The sequence below is a fragment of the Somniosus microcephalus genome, chromosome 31, assembly GCF_052327205.1.
Source record: "Somniosus microcephalus isolate GS21.2 chromosome 31, FLI_Smic_1.0, whole genome shotgun sequence".
Lineage (NCBI taxonomy): Eukaryota > Metazoa > Chordata > Chondrichthyes > Squaliformes > Somniosidae > Somniosus > Somniosus microcephalus.
The window spans coordinates 9,408,559-9,423,213 of NC_141017.1; the positions used below are offsets into that span (position 1 = coordinate 9,408,559).

The 14,655-nt window shown below is 47.5% G+C and overlaps 1 protein-coding gene across 1 annotated transcript in view; it reads right to left on the reverse strand.

Annotated features, from left to right (window-relative positions):
* Nucleotides 1-9,819, reverse strand: part of LOC147097565 (C-type lectin domain family 4 member G-like) — a 70,830-nt gene extending 61,011 nt beyond the window's left edge. Inside the window, exons 1-2 of the mRNA XM_085971408.1 lie at nucleotides 9,729-9,819; nucleotides 8,943-9,062 (exon numbers count right to left, since the gene is read on the reverse strand). Coding sequence (XP_085827534.1) covers nucleotides 8,943-9,062; nucleotides 9,729-9,819 — 211 coding nt within the window. The remainder of the gene's footprint in view (nucleotides 1-8,942; nucleotides 9,063-9,728) is intronic.
* Between the last annotated feature and the right edge of the window lie 4,836 nt (nucleotides 9,820-14,655).

Genomic DNA, 14,655 nt, shown 5'->3' on the forward strand with positions numbered 1-14,655 from the left:
ACACGGAATGCAGGAGTTGGTTTAACAAGTCTTTACTGAATGGAGACAATCTGGAAACTGAAACTACAGAAGCTTGCTAGGGCCTTTTATACAGGGATGGTCACTGCCGGTACTGCAGTCTGAGACCAGTTATTCCCTTAAAGGGACATACACAACAATTCCTCCCCTTTTAGATAAACAGTACATAACATTCATTTAACAACTAAATAATAACTAATTACAATTACAATTACGGTTGCTAGATACATTAGTTGAAGTTAAGCAATTATAAGTTCAGTCTTTGAGGAGGCTTCCTGATTCTGTCTGGATAACGCCTCTTTGGGATATCAGGTTCTTCTGGCAAGGTTGAGTTGGGATCAATGTCGTTGTTTGGTTCGTCTGCTTCCAATATCACCGATTCTGCGGTAGATGCAATTGGTACTTCGGTTTCATCGCTTGGTGTATCAGATCGTGGTGTGGAGTTGAAGTTTTCCAGTGACTCTCGAATCTGGTCAGCATGGCATCTTACAATGCTTTCTCCAATGTCCACGGTATACATTAGAGGTCCTTGCCGTGTACAAATCGTTCCTGGCTGCCATTTCTCTGTGCGGTAGTCCCGGGCCAAAACTGGTTGACCTATCTTAAAACTCCTGGTCGGCCTTTCATTCATATTCTGAAACTGCCTGTTCTCCACATCTCTTCTGACATTTGGCTTAACCAAATCCAAGCGGCATCGTAGTCTTCGATTGAAGAACATCATGGCTGGAGTTTGGTTCGTAACCGCATGTGTCGCATTCCGGTAGGCAAACAAGAAGTTATCCACCTTGTGTTGTAGGGGTATATCTTCATTACACATTGCCTTGATAGCCTTCTTGAATGTTTGAACAAACCTCTCAGCCAATCCATTAGTGGCTGGATGATATGGGGTGGATGTGTAATGCTTAACACCATTGTTCTTTAAGAACCTCCGGAACTCTTCAGACACAAACTGTGGTCCATTGTCAGAGCAAATCTGTTCAGGCAGCCCATTCCTGGCGAATATGGTTCGTAAGACTGTGATAGTTTTTTCTGTGGTGGTTGAGGACATTTTTATTACCTCTGACCACTTTGAATGTGCATCCACCGCAATTAAAAACATTGAGTCCATAAAGGGACCAGCAAAATCAATGTGCACCCTTTGCCATGGAGATGAGGGCCACTCCCATGGATGTAGAGGGGCTTGTGGTGGGGCATTTTGGACCTTCTGGCATCCTATACAGCTCTTGGTCATCTCTTCGATTTCTCTATCGATTCCCGGCCACCACACAAACGCTCTGGCTAAGTTCTTCATTTTTACCCCTCCCAGATGACCCTCATGAAGCTCATTGAGCACTCTATCCTTCAATTTGGGTGGAATTACTACTCTGGATCCACACATCAAGGTTCCTCTGCACACTGACAGCTGTTCTCTTCTCTGCGAGAATGCTGGCAGCAGTGGTTCGCCATGTGCTGGCCATCCCTTCACCGTTAAATCATAGACCCAGGAGAGTGTTGGGTCATTTCGTGTTTCCTTTTCTATGTTTGCATTCGTCACAGGGAGACATTCGACAATAGTCGAGTGGAATAACTCCACTGGATCCACTGCCAGTTCTTCTTCCACCGTCAACAACGGTAAGCGCGGCAATCCATCAGCATTCCCATGCTGTTTAGTTCCTTTGTACTCGATGTCATATTGGTGTGCCCCTAGGAAAAGGGACCACCTCTGTAGCCGTTGTGCCGTCATTATCGGTACGCCCTTCTCAGGGTTGAAAATGGAGACGAGAGGTTGATGATCAGTTAGTAGAGTAAATTTCTGACCGTGCAGGTAGTGATTGAACTTCTTCACCCCCCACACCAGGCTGAGGGCCTCTCTGTCAATCTGGGCGTAGTTACACTCGGCTGAAGTTAACGAGCGTGACGCAAAAGCTATCGGCCTCTCAGAACCATCAAGTAATTTAGGTGACAGTACCGCCCCAATGCCGTAGGGAGACGCATCACACGCCATTCTTATCGGTAGTGATGGGTTGTAGTGAGCCAATACTTTTCTTGAAGTGATTAGGTCCTTACTCTTCTGAAAGGCCCACTTACATTCATTGCTCCATTTCCATGCTACTCCCGTTCGTAGTAGGGCGTTCAGTGGATGCAGAATTGTGGACAAATTCGGCAAAAACTTATGGTAGTAATTCACCAATCCGAGGAATGACCTCAGTTGTGACACATTTTCAGGCGCTGGAGCCTTAACTACCGCTTCAATTTTGTCAGGGGACTTATGCAATCCCTCTTCATCAATCACGTGGCCACAATACGATATCTGTTTCTTAAAAAACTCGCACTTGGGGCGATTGGCTCGTAGCCCATGTTCACGTAGTCTAGTGAGCACCTGCTCTAGGTTGGCAAGGTGTTCACTGTCATCTTCACCTGTCGCTAGGATGTCGTCCAAGTAACACTGAGTCCTCGGAATCCCTTGCAGGACTTGTTCCATCGCTCTTTGCCATATCGCCGGAGCTGATGCTACTCCGAATACCAGTCGATTATACTGGTAAAGACCTTTGTGAGTGTTTATCGTGAGATACTTCCTAGAGGATTCTTCAACCTCCATCTGCAAATATGCTTACGCTAGGTCAATTTTTGTAAAACGTTTCCCTCCGGATAGTGAGGCGAAGATATCTTCTATCCTTGGAAGAGGATATTGTACTGTGTGAAGGACTGGGTTCACTGTCACCTTGAAGTCCCCACAGATGCGAACCTTCCTTGGCTCCTCAGACTTATTGTTTAACGTTTTCTTCATGACAGGAACGATGGGTGTCGCCCACTCGCTCCAGTCTACCTTAGATAACACGCCTGCATTCTCCAGCTCTGCCTCGACGGCTGGGCGAATTGCATATGGTACCGGTCTTGCTTTGAAAAACTTGGGAATTGCATTCTCCTCTATTTTTATCAAGGCGGTTACGCCTTTAAGAGTGCCCAGTTCTTGTTGAAATACCTCTTTGGCGTCAGCTAAGATTGTTGACAATCGTCCAGGAGTGACGTCGTCATCCTTTTTACCAGCCACCGTCAGTGCCTGAATGGAGTGCCAGTCTAAACTTATCTTTCTGATCCATTCACGTCCCAATAACGGTGGGCCACCATCTTGCAGAATGTAGAGATACAATTTCCGTATTTTCTTGCCGTTGTATTCGACAGGCACCCTTATTTTTCCTCTGGGGTATACTTTTTGCCCCGTATACGTCCTCAAGACAATGGATGTCTCTCTCAAGGGTATGTGTGAGAATAGCCGCTCGTAGTCTCGTCAATTCATGACGGTTAGAGCTGATCCTGTATCCAATTCCATTTTGACTTGAGACCCTGCTATCGTGAGGGTGACCCAAATGGTTCGGTGATCCTCTTTTGCGATTACGTTGTGAAGTTTGAGACAGCTTAGTCTCTTGTTCCCGGATTCACTATCGCTCATCTGGTCTTCGGAACTACTGTCCGTCATCTTTTGTACTTTCCTGTACGGTTCCTTAGTAGCCTTTTTGTTGTAATTGGTCTTCTTCCCAGACCTGCAAACTCGTGCAATGTGTCCCATCTTTCCGCATTGCCTGCATATTTTGTCCTTGGACCAGCAGTCCTTCTGGTCATGGTTTGTTCTGCCGCAGCGATAACATTTTGCAAATCCCCGTGTCATTTCATGGGTGCCGTATTCCTGTGGCTTTTGTTGTATTTCCGCAGCTCCCCTTGCTGCTGCTTCATATGATACTGCCACGCTGAAAGCCTTATCTAGCATCAGCTCTTTCTCTGAGAGTAACCTCTTCTGGGTTCCTTCACTCAGGAGTCCACAGACAAATTTGTCCCGTAAGGTATCTGCCAGTCCTGCTCCGAACTGGCAGTGCTTTGATAGCTTGCGTAGTTCCGTAAAGTAATCAGCATTGCTCTCATTTTTATGCTGATTTCTCCTGTGGAATTTAAATCTTTCTGCTATCAGCAGCGGTGTAGGATTTGGGTGTTCCTGCAGGATAGCATCAATTTCGTTAAAACTCTTCGCCTTCGGTTTGGCTGGAGTAATCAGGTCCTGCAATAGGCCGTATGTTCTTGCGCCCATTAAATTTAGCAATACCGATGCCTTTTTCTCCTCGGCTATTTCGTTTGCCTCGCAATATACCTCGACTCTTTCCACATACGTGGTCCAGTCTTCTATTGCATTATCGAAGGCAGTGATAGCGCCAGTCTTTGGCATCTTGAAAACCTAAGATGGCGTCTCCCGGGCTTTTCCTTCATCCCCGATGGATCAAAATGGCTCCTCCCGCGCTTTTCCTTCTTCCCCGCCGAATTAAGATGGTGCCTCCCGCGCTTTCCCGCCGCTGCTGCTGCTGTCAACGCTGCTCTCCACGGTATTTTTATTTTTAACTGTTCCCGTCGTGGAGCGGACCTTCTGGGACACTTCCCTCCCTCTTCTTAGGTCCGAACGCTGCCCGGCTGCGAAGCACCGGCCACGCCCTCTGTGCTCCACCCTCTCTCTCTCTCTTTGCTTCCCGACTCGCTGCCCGGCCCCGTTGCAGAGCCACCCGATCGAGCTCTAGCCCGCCGCAGCCCAGGAAGGATCAGTGCACTACCTGCCACCAGCCCGATTAGCTGGGAAACCACAGACTGGGGAACCAAGCCTGGCTCTTGACAGTCTCCCCTGCAAGTTTTCAATCTGATGATTTGGAGGGCGGTTGCCCACGGTCAACGCCCGTTTCTCGAGTTTCTTTGGATTATTTTTTTTTTTCTTTTCTGGCTTCGACCTTCAATAACGTCGTCTGAGGTGCTGCCGAGTTGCAGGTAAGTTCGTTTCTTACTCGTCGCCAGTATTAAATCCGTGTGTTAATGGAGGCACGGAATGCAGGAGTTGGTTTAACAAGTCTTTACTGAATGGAGACAATCTGGAAACTGAAACTACAGAAGCCTGCCAGGGCCTTTTATACAGGGATGGTCACTGCCGGTACTGCAGTCTGAGACCAGTTATTCCCTTAAAGGGACATACACAACACTCTCCGCACTGATCTTGTCCATGAGACCCATTTCCTGCTCCTTCCACCCTATTCCCACCAAACTACTGACCACACAACTTCCTTTTCTGGCTCCAATGTTAGCGGGTATTGTTAACGGTTCTCTCTCCTCAGGTACACTCCCCTCTCCTTCAAGTCTGCCGTCATCACCCCTCCCCTCAAAAAACAAACCCTTGACCCCTCCGTCCTTGCAAACTACCGCCCCATCTCCAACCTCCCTTTCCTCTCCAAAGTCCTTGAACGTGACGTCTTCTCCCAAATCTGTGCCCATCTTTCCCGGGACTCCATATTTGAATCCCTCCAATCAGGTTTCCGTCCCTGCCACAGTCCTGAAACGGCTCTTATCAAAGTCACAAATGGCTTCCTTTATGACTGTCACAAAGGTAAACTTTCCCTCCTTCTCCTTCTCGACTTGTCTGCAGCCTTTGACAAAGTGAACCACTCCAACCTCCTCCAGCCCCTCTCCACCATCGTCCAGCTGGGTGGGACTGCACTCGCCTGGCTCCATTCTTATTTATCTAATCTTAGCCAGAGAATCACTTGCAATGGCTTCTCTTCCTGCTCCCGCATCCTTACCTGTGGTGTCCCCCAAGGATCTATCCTTGGCCCCCTCCTATCTCTCATCTACATGCTGCCCCTCGGCAACATCATCCGAAAACAAATCAGATTCCGCATGTACGCTGACGACATCCAGCTCTATCTCACCACCTCCTCTCTCGACCCCTCCACTGTCCCTAAATTGTCAGACTGCTTAACTGATATCCAGTATTGAATGAGCAGAAAATTCATCTATTTAAATATTGGGAAGACCGAAGTCTTTGTCCTCGGTCCCCACCACAAACTCCATTCCCTAGCCACTGACTCAATTCCACTCCTGAGCATCTGTCAGGGGCTGAACCAGACTGTTCGCAAACTTGGTGTCATATTTGACCCTGGAATGAGCTTCCGACCACCTTCCAACCACATATCCACACCATAACTAAGACCGCCTATTCCCACCTCTGTTACATCGCCTGCCTGCGCCCCTGCCTCAGCTCATCTGCTGCTGAAACCCTCATCCATGCCTTTGTTACCTCTAGACTTGACTATTCCAATGCACTCCTGGCTGGCCTCCCACGTTCTACCCTCTGTAAACTTGAGATCCTGGCTGGCTGCCCGTGTGCAAAATCACACCAAGTCCCATTCAACCTTCACCCCTGTGCGCGCTGACCTACATTGCCTCCTGGTTAAGCAACACCTCGATTTTAAAATTCTCATCCTGGCCTCTTCAGCATCCCTGATTTTAATCGCTAAACCATTGGTGGCCGTCCCTTCAGCTGTCTAGGCGCTAAGCTCTGGAATTCCCTGCCTAAACTTCGCCGCCTCTCTACCTCTCCTTCTTCCTTTAAGAAACTCTTTAAAACCTGCCCCTTTGACCAAGCTTTTGGTCACCTGCCCTAATATCTCCTTATGTGGCTCGGTGTCAAATATTGTTTTATGACATGACTGTGAAGTGCCTTGTGACATTTGACTATGTTAAAGGCGCTATATAAATACAAGCTGTTGTTGTTATAATCGGGATGGGAAGGTGGTTGGCGAGGTTTTCCCGGGTGATGCACTCTGTGTGAACAAGAGAAGGATGAGGCAGCTAGAGTTGCTGTTTGTCAGGAGGCAGTGATGGGTTCCTCAATAGACCCTTCGAGAGAGGCACAGAGGAAAGCTGTGGGCTTATCCAAAGCGGATACAAACGTGTTACAGTGCCAGGAGAGTAGGCTGGGTTGGAGTAGGAATTGTGATTTGATCAATGAAAGGTGACATGAATGGGTGATAGGAAGGGGAGTAGACAGGAGAGAAGAGAGGAGCCAAGAGAAAAAAATGGAGATAGAAGTAATGGGCTTGGGTCTGGAGTGACATGGAAAACACACAAGGGAATGGAGACTAAAGTCCTTAGCCCAAAGCTTCCAATGACCCTGTTGAGGGGACAGAAATACATCGGGCGGGACTTCTCGCTGCTCTTTTTCTGTCTCCTTGATCCTCTCCCAAATCCTGTGGATGGGGGTTATTGGGATATCCAAGCTGGGCACAGACAGCTGTAGTTCTCCAATGGAGGTGTTCGCCTCACGGAGGAGGTGGATGTTGGCGTGGCTCCCTTAAATTTCATGATGGGGCACAGAGGCCCAAATCCAAAGATAAGTGTTTGAAATTGCTGACCTGCCCCTCAGGGAACAGAGGGTTAACTCAGTGAAGGTAATCGGTCCTTTCAGGATCAATCACCTCTGTGTTCATTATTCATGGAACTTCTCCAGGACACACTGGACCCTCGCTCGTTCTCAGCAGCGTGCCTGACACTGGGTCTATCAGGGACTCCATGGGCAGAATTCCTGGGCATGCCCCCAGTCGTTGCGATGTAACGGGGCAGGTCTAAGTGGGGCAGCCCCTCAATTGAGCAGTTTCCCAGGGGAGCTGAAAGGGGTGGAAATTCTGCGGACCTGGGCTCCACACTAATAACAATCACCAGTCACATTGCAGTTCTCCACATTCCCACAGATCAGAATTTACACCCTTGTAATTAAAAAGTCAATTAGACAGTTGCTTGAAAAAGAGGCAGATTAAAGAGTGCGAGGAGCGAGCAGGAGTGGGATTAGTCTAGGCGGCTCACGTGGCCTCTGCTTCTTGCCTTAACAGTTCTACTGAACACAGGCTCCGTACAGTCAGCTATTAAAATAGCTTTGGGTTCTTTTGTACATCACAGGACTCCGAATTACATTTATTGATGAGGCTCCCGCCTGAGTCAAAGAGCCTCAACTGCCCAAGAAAACAGCAGCATTAAGATGTCCGCAGGCCAGTGAAAGAACAGGAAGTTTACTGCTTGGATTTTAACTCCCATTCTGTCCAGTTACTGCCGGGCCGAAGGAGGTAAAAGTCCCCCTAATATGTGTGTGTCTTTTCTCTAATGCAGTAAGGAACTCCAACCCCTCCCCAGGAGTGTAAAGATGTGTCCAATTCGCTGTTAGATCAGTGAGCCTGTATTTACTATAAGGTGTTGTTATGTGTCCTGCCCCACACTGTCGAGTAGGATCACCTTTACTATTACTGATCCCCAGTCCCACTACTGAATTAATATTGGGCCAAATCTGGCTGGAGTGAGGCATCTCGCGGCAGCGCCATTAGTTAGATTTTTCCTGCCTCCTTCAGCTCAAAGGTTTTTTGCTCCGTAACTTGCTGGAAGTTCGAGCTCACAGCGGCGCGGCGAGGGCAACGGGGCATCTGAGACCTTAGTGAACGATGGGACCAACAGTCTATCTCCTTAACCAATGAGATTTAAGGATTGAAAATGAACTAGGAATGACTGAGAAGAGGGTGAATTCAATGCCAACAATAGATTGGATAGAGAAGAAAGAGACAGGAAGGAAAAATAAGAAAAAACATTTAAATTTTAAATTTAACATTCGTAAAATCTCCAAAAACATTTCATTACCTGAAGGAATGAGGATTCACAGTTTAATTGTTCACTTTCTGGGCCAGGGAGGTTGACTGGCACTCATTAACAATAATCGCATTGTTAATTACTAGACTTAATTTTCTGAACAGAGTTTAATGGACAATTAATGTGCAGATGCAGAAACTTCAGGAAGCTCATGGGGAGGTTAAGGGCGAGATACCGTTTTCGCGAGGCTAACGGCGGAGCGGCACAAATCGTCCAGCAACTTGTGGCGATTCATAATTCAGGGTATCTCTTCCTCGCCACAAGATGTCGGCCGATTTGTACATTAATAATGGCGTGCGTCTTTCACACAGATATTGTTTCAGCAAATTCTGTCCCGATACCTACATTATTAATGCATGCTAATTGATGCACCGCTCTGAATTAGCTTTGTTAACTCTCATTGCAGAATTCACAACAGTAAGTTCCATAGTTTAAAATATCACAAAACTTACGCAGTATAACTGCAGTGCCAAGAATCACTACAGACAGCAGGATGGAGAGACCCAGGAGAATGTAAATGACCAGAGGTGACCATTTTTCTCGGACAGCCTCTGCTGATCGGACTCCAGGTTCTGCAAAGTGTAAGTGAAAGTCATCACTGAAAGGATTAGAGGGAACCGTCTTGTGAAAAAGGCTCCAAACCTTTTCTCATTTGGACCTGGAGAAGAGGCAGAGGAGCCGAGTGATGTTGTCAACACTGGAATTTTTTAAACTTTGCACCATTGGGCCTCTCGAACACACATTTCTTCAATTCAAGAACATTCATCAACAGCAGGTTAGAGATCTAAACTGGGCAGGAAACTGAAGTGGCGCAAGTTATGGACAGTTACAAACAACAGGCACAAAATATCATTTACTCAGGTAATCTGCAGGGTACAAGGAATAAAGACCATTCGTTCATCTCACACCTCGTCCTTGCCATTTCTTCAACATTTCACCATCCCTCATCCAGCATCTTTACATCATCACCTTCCTCGCAGATTTCAGTGTGAGCCAAGAACACCATCAGTTAAAGGGATGGTCACGGGGGGGGGTTCTGACCCCACTGCTTTATTTCACTGTTCAGATCTAAAACCCAACAGTTTTCTGAAGTAGTGGAATGTCCTGACAACATGTTCTCTGAACCAACAAGAAATGACCTTTACACTGTTGTTAACAGATCTGAAGGTTTTAATGAATTCGAGCTAATTAACTCAAACTGAATAAACTACAATAATGATCAGATCACTGATGTGTACCTGGCTTCAACTCTTCCTGTTTTCCTCTGTCTCCTCTTAGTCGATCAGGAAAAAGATCGGCGATATTTTGATAATCGTCGTCTAGCTCCATGTTATTAGTTGGATGATAATCTTGTCTTTGAAGAATGTGTGAGAGGCTGTTAGAGAAATGGAACTTTTTGACACTCACACTTCCTCTTGCTGCGCTTTCAGTGTTTCTCTGAAAAACCACAACTGTTACTATTTTCTGATGGGCACCAAGATATTTTAGCACCTCTGTTTTTAGATGATGGGTGTAACTGGCAATGCCCTGAACTGAGGACCTTGAGGGGTCTGTCAGGAATTCCTGCCCTAAACGTGCTCTCAGACCGAGGGCTTTTATACAGATTTCTTTGGATTTGTAGATATTCACTGTCGGTAGGAGCCCATGAGTGAAAGTGGCCTTCAGCTCCCTGGACTGCTATTGGGTACAATAAGTGTGCCAAGAAAGAGAATTATTTCAGGTGATGTTTAATTCCTCTGTGCAGTATAATGGGTTACAGACACCACAAACTTCAGTGGAATCTCAAAAGGAGGAGTGGAGCCACAGAACCTGAGGACTCTAAGCTAAGTATCTAGATATCTAATATTTAGATTCTTTGGGGGAGAAATTGAGTGTAGGCCCGTTTGGGGCACCAGCCTCACCAGGGCGCTAAAAGTAGCACCCAGGAAGCATTCACGGCCGCCCACCGGAAATTGAGCGCCCCGCATCCCTCTTGGGGCACTGCGACTGAATATCGTGGCGCAACGTACCGCAGTGCCACACGCTGCGGCATGTCGTGCTGTGGTATTGCAGGCCTTCCTCCCCTTCTTAAAGGGGAGGGGCCTTGTGCAGCGCAATCTGGGGCCCAGCTGGGCCCCCGAGGATCGCGAGTGCCGGCAAAAGAGCCCAGCACCGAGGAGAAGTGCCGGGCTCTTGGAACGCAGCCAGCACTCTGCGGGGGGGGGGGGGGTGCGCAGGCAGGTGTTGGCAGGCGGCCAACAACAAAAATGGCCGCCCCACACCTTTAATTTGCACCTCCCTGGCCACAGGTAGGCCCCCCTGAACCGGTCGGACATAGCGTCTGGCGGTAAGTCAAGGGGCGCTTCCAAATCACGGCTGGGGCGTTAGCGGGGCGCTGCGCATACCGATGACATCATCGGTAGTGGCGCAGCGCTAACAGCTAGCGCCACCAATAGCGTCCCGTGGAATTTAGCGGGAGGCGTGGACAGTGCCGCGCCCGGGCGCCAGTTGGCTAACGACCCACTTAGCGCCCTCTTAAGGCACTAACGGGTGGCGCAGCCAACTGAATTTCTCCCCCTTTGTGTTTGGTATCTCAATGGTTCTTGTTAAACTTGAGTAAATAATTTTCCTTTTTCTCTATAATTTAGGGCAGTGGGTTAAAATAAAAAGTTTAGTTAGTTGTCCATTAAATAGAGGAATGCAGGGCACCTCAGTCCTGTCGAATGCACATCCTATCCCACGTGGGAATTCTTCTTATGTCCTGGACAACCACGTTTCCAGGACGTGTTGTCAGCTGGAGGAGCTGGAGCTCTGGGTTTCGGAGCACGAGCAGTGGCGAGCGCCATTGCAGTGCATCCGCGAGGCTGAGAGCAACGTTGACAGCATGTCTCAGGAGGTGGTCACCCCGCAGCTTAAGAGTTTGTAGGCAGAGTCTGAATGGGAGACTGCCAGACAGACAAGGAGGACAAGTAGTTCAGGAGACCTCTGAGTGCATCTTGCTCTCATCTCCATCTTCAGATCTGAATACTGGTGAGGAAGCTGGTTTCTCTGGGGAGTACAGCCAGAGCCAAGGCCACGGCACCATGGGTGGCTCAGCTGTGTAGGGGAGGAGGAGGAAGTTCAGAAAAGCAATAGTGATAGGGGATTCAATAGTTAGGGGAACAGACAGTTCTTTATTCCGCCACACACATGACTCCAGGATAATATGTTGCCTCCCTGGTGCCAGTATCTAGGATCTCACTGAGCGGCTGTAGGACATTCTGAGGTGGGGAGGGTGAACAGCCAGATGTCGTAGTCCATATTGGTGCCAATGGCGTAGTAGAAAGAGGGATGAGGTCCTGCAGACAGATTTTAGGGAGCTAGGAAAGGGATTAATAAGCAGAACCTCAAATGTAGTAATCTCTGGATTACTCCCAGTGCCACGCGCAAGTGAGAGCAGAAATAGGATGATAGAGCAGATGAATGCGTGATTGGAGAGCTGGTGCAGGAGGGAGGGCTTTAGATTCCTGAGGCATTGGGACCAGTTCTGGGGGACATGGGACCTGTAAAAGCCAGATGGGGTGCACCTCAACAGGACCTGAAACAATATCCTCGTGGGGCGGTTTGCTAGTGCTGTTGGGGAGGGTTTAAACTAGCTTGGCAGGGGGATGGGGACCTGAGAGGAGATTCAGAAGGGAGAGAAGCAAAGCTGGAAATGGAAGGCAGAAAATTAGTAAGTGAGTTTGGAAGGCAGAGGAAACAAAGGCTAGAAAATAGACACCAGAAGAGTTTGGCAGTGCTTAATGATATATACTTCAATGCAAGGAGTATAGGGAATAAGGCAGATGAGCTAAGGGCACAGATAGACACTTGGAAGTATGATATCATAGCTATTACTGAGACATGGCTGAAAGAAGGGCAGGAATGGCAGCTCAACATTCCTGGTTACAGGATTTTCAAACGAGATAGAGAGAGGGATAAAAAAGGAGGGGGGTCATAATATTGTTTAAAGAAACAATTACAGCTGTGAGGAGGGATGATATGTTAGAAGGATCATCACAAGAGGCCGTATGGGTTGAACTGAAGAACACACTGCTGGGAGTGTACTATAGACCCCAAATAGTCAGAGGGAGATAGAAGAGTAAATATGTAGATACATTTCTGAGAACTGCAAGAACAATAGTGCAGTAATAGTCAGGGATTTCAACTACCCCAATATTAACTGGGATAGAATTAGTGTAAAAGGTATCGAGGACGCAGAATTCTTAAAATACAGTCAGGAGACCTTTTTTAACCAGTACGTAGTGAGCCCAACAAGGAGGGCGTGGTTCTCGACTTGGTTTTATGGAATGAAGCAGGGCAGCTGGAAGGGGTATCAGTGCGAGACCATTTTGGTGGTAGTGATCAAAATTCAGTTAGATTTAGCGTATTTATGGAAAAGGGCTAAGATAGACTAGGAGTAAAAGTTCTCAATTGGGAAAAGGCCAATTTTACTAAACTGAGATGTGATTTAGCAAAAGTGGACTGGAAACAGCTACTTGAAGGTAAAATAGTGTCAGAGCAGTGGGAGGCATTCAAGGAGGAGATAGTGAGGGTTCAAAGCAAATACCTTCCCTCAAAGAAAAAGGTTGGGACTCCCAAATCTAGAGCCCTCTGGATGTCAAGGGGTATACAGGGTAGGATATGGCAAAAAAAGGAAAGCTTATGTCAGATACCGAGAGCTAAATACTGCAGAAAGCCTAGAGGAGTATAAGAAGTGCAGGGGTGGAATTAAAAAGCTAATTAGGAAAGCAAAGAGAGGGCGTAAATAATATTGGCAAGTAAAATCAAGGAAAGCCCAAAGATGTTTTATAAATACATCGAGCAAGAGGATAACTAAAGAAAGAGTCGGGCCTATTAGAGACCAAAAAAGGTAACCTGTGTGCTGATGCGGAAGACGTGGGTTTGGTTCTTAATGAATACTTTGGGCTAGAATTTCCCAGGGCCATGGAGGCAGGAATGGAGGCGTATGGGGTGTTAAAATCATGAAATCGGGGGGCACGAACCTATCCCACCCCCAACCCGCCTCCATGCCTGTTTCCCAGGAGGTGGGTACCTGACATGTGCTGGGAGCCGCCTCCCCGAGGTGGGAAGGGGATTAGTGCCAATTAATTGCCTGTTAACGGGCAGTTTTTAGCCTAATCCCTATTTTTATCCCTGAAGTGTGGGCTGCCCGACGGCTCCAAACCACGCCAAGTTAGCGAGGCGGACCGTCGGGCTGAAGGACTTGGAGGGTTCGAGATGTCTGGTGTTCAGGTGAGTGATGGGTGCATGAGTGCAGAGATAAGTGTGTTTGGTGTGCGTAAAGTGTTTAAATAAGTTTTACTTACCTTTACTTACTAATGCAGGCTTCCTTCCTTCAGGTCTCGGGAGTCCCTCATCTCACCAGCACAGAAAGCAGAATGGCCGCGAGCTGTCAAAAGTTGCAGCATTCTGCTTTCTGTTCCGGGGAGATCTCTAAACCAGCCTGAGAGGAAGGAATTAACTTAGAGTACAGATTGTCAGTGTTTGACAGCTTCAAAGAGCTGTCAAACGCTGATATTTCATCTGTCAAAAGCTCTTGACGGATGAAATGTCAATCTGTGACATCACCGGGTGGCCCTTAATTGGCCTGCTGAGCCTGCTGAGCGGGCTCAGCAAGATCAATCAAGGGAAAATCGAGTGGGTTGGCCACAACTCGATGGAGGCGGGACTACAATCCCAAAAGTGGGAGTCCCACCTCCTACTCGCCTCCATTGATAAAATCCAGCCCTTTGCATCTGTCTTCAATAAAGAGAAGGAGGATGCAAACATTATAGTTAAGGAGCAGGAGTATGAAATATTAGATGAGATAACATAGTGAGAGAGGAAATATTAAGGGGTTTAGCATCTTTGAAAGTAGATAAATCACCAGGCCCAGTTGAAATGTATCCCAGGCTGTTAAGAGAAACAAGAGAGGAAACAGCAAAGGGGCTGACCATCATTTTCCAATCATCTCTGGCTACATGTGAGGTGCCGGAGGACTGCTAAAATTGTACCATTGTTTAAAAAGGGAGAAAGGAATGGATCGAGTAATTACAGGCCAGTCAGCCTAACCTCGGTGGTGGACAAATTATTGGGAAGAATTCTGAGGGACAGTATTAATCATCTTTTAGAAAGGCACGGATTAATCAAGGACAGTCAGCGTGG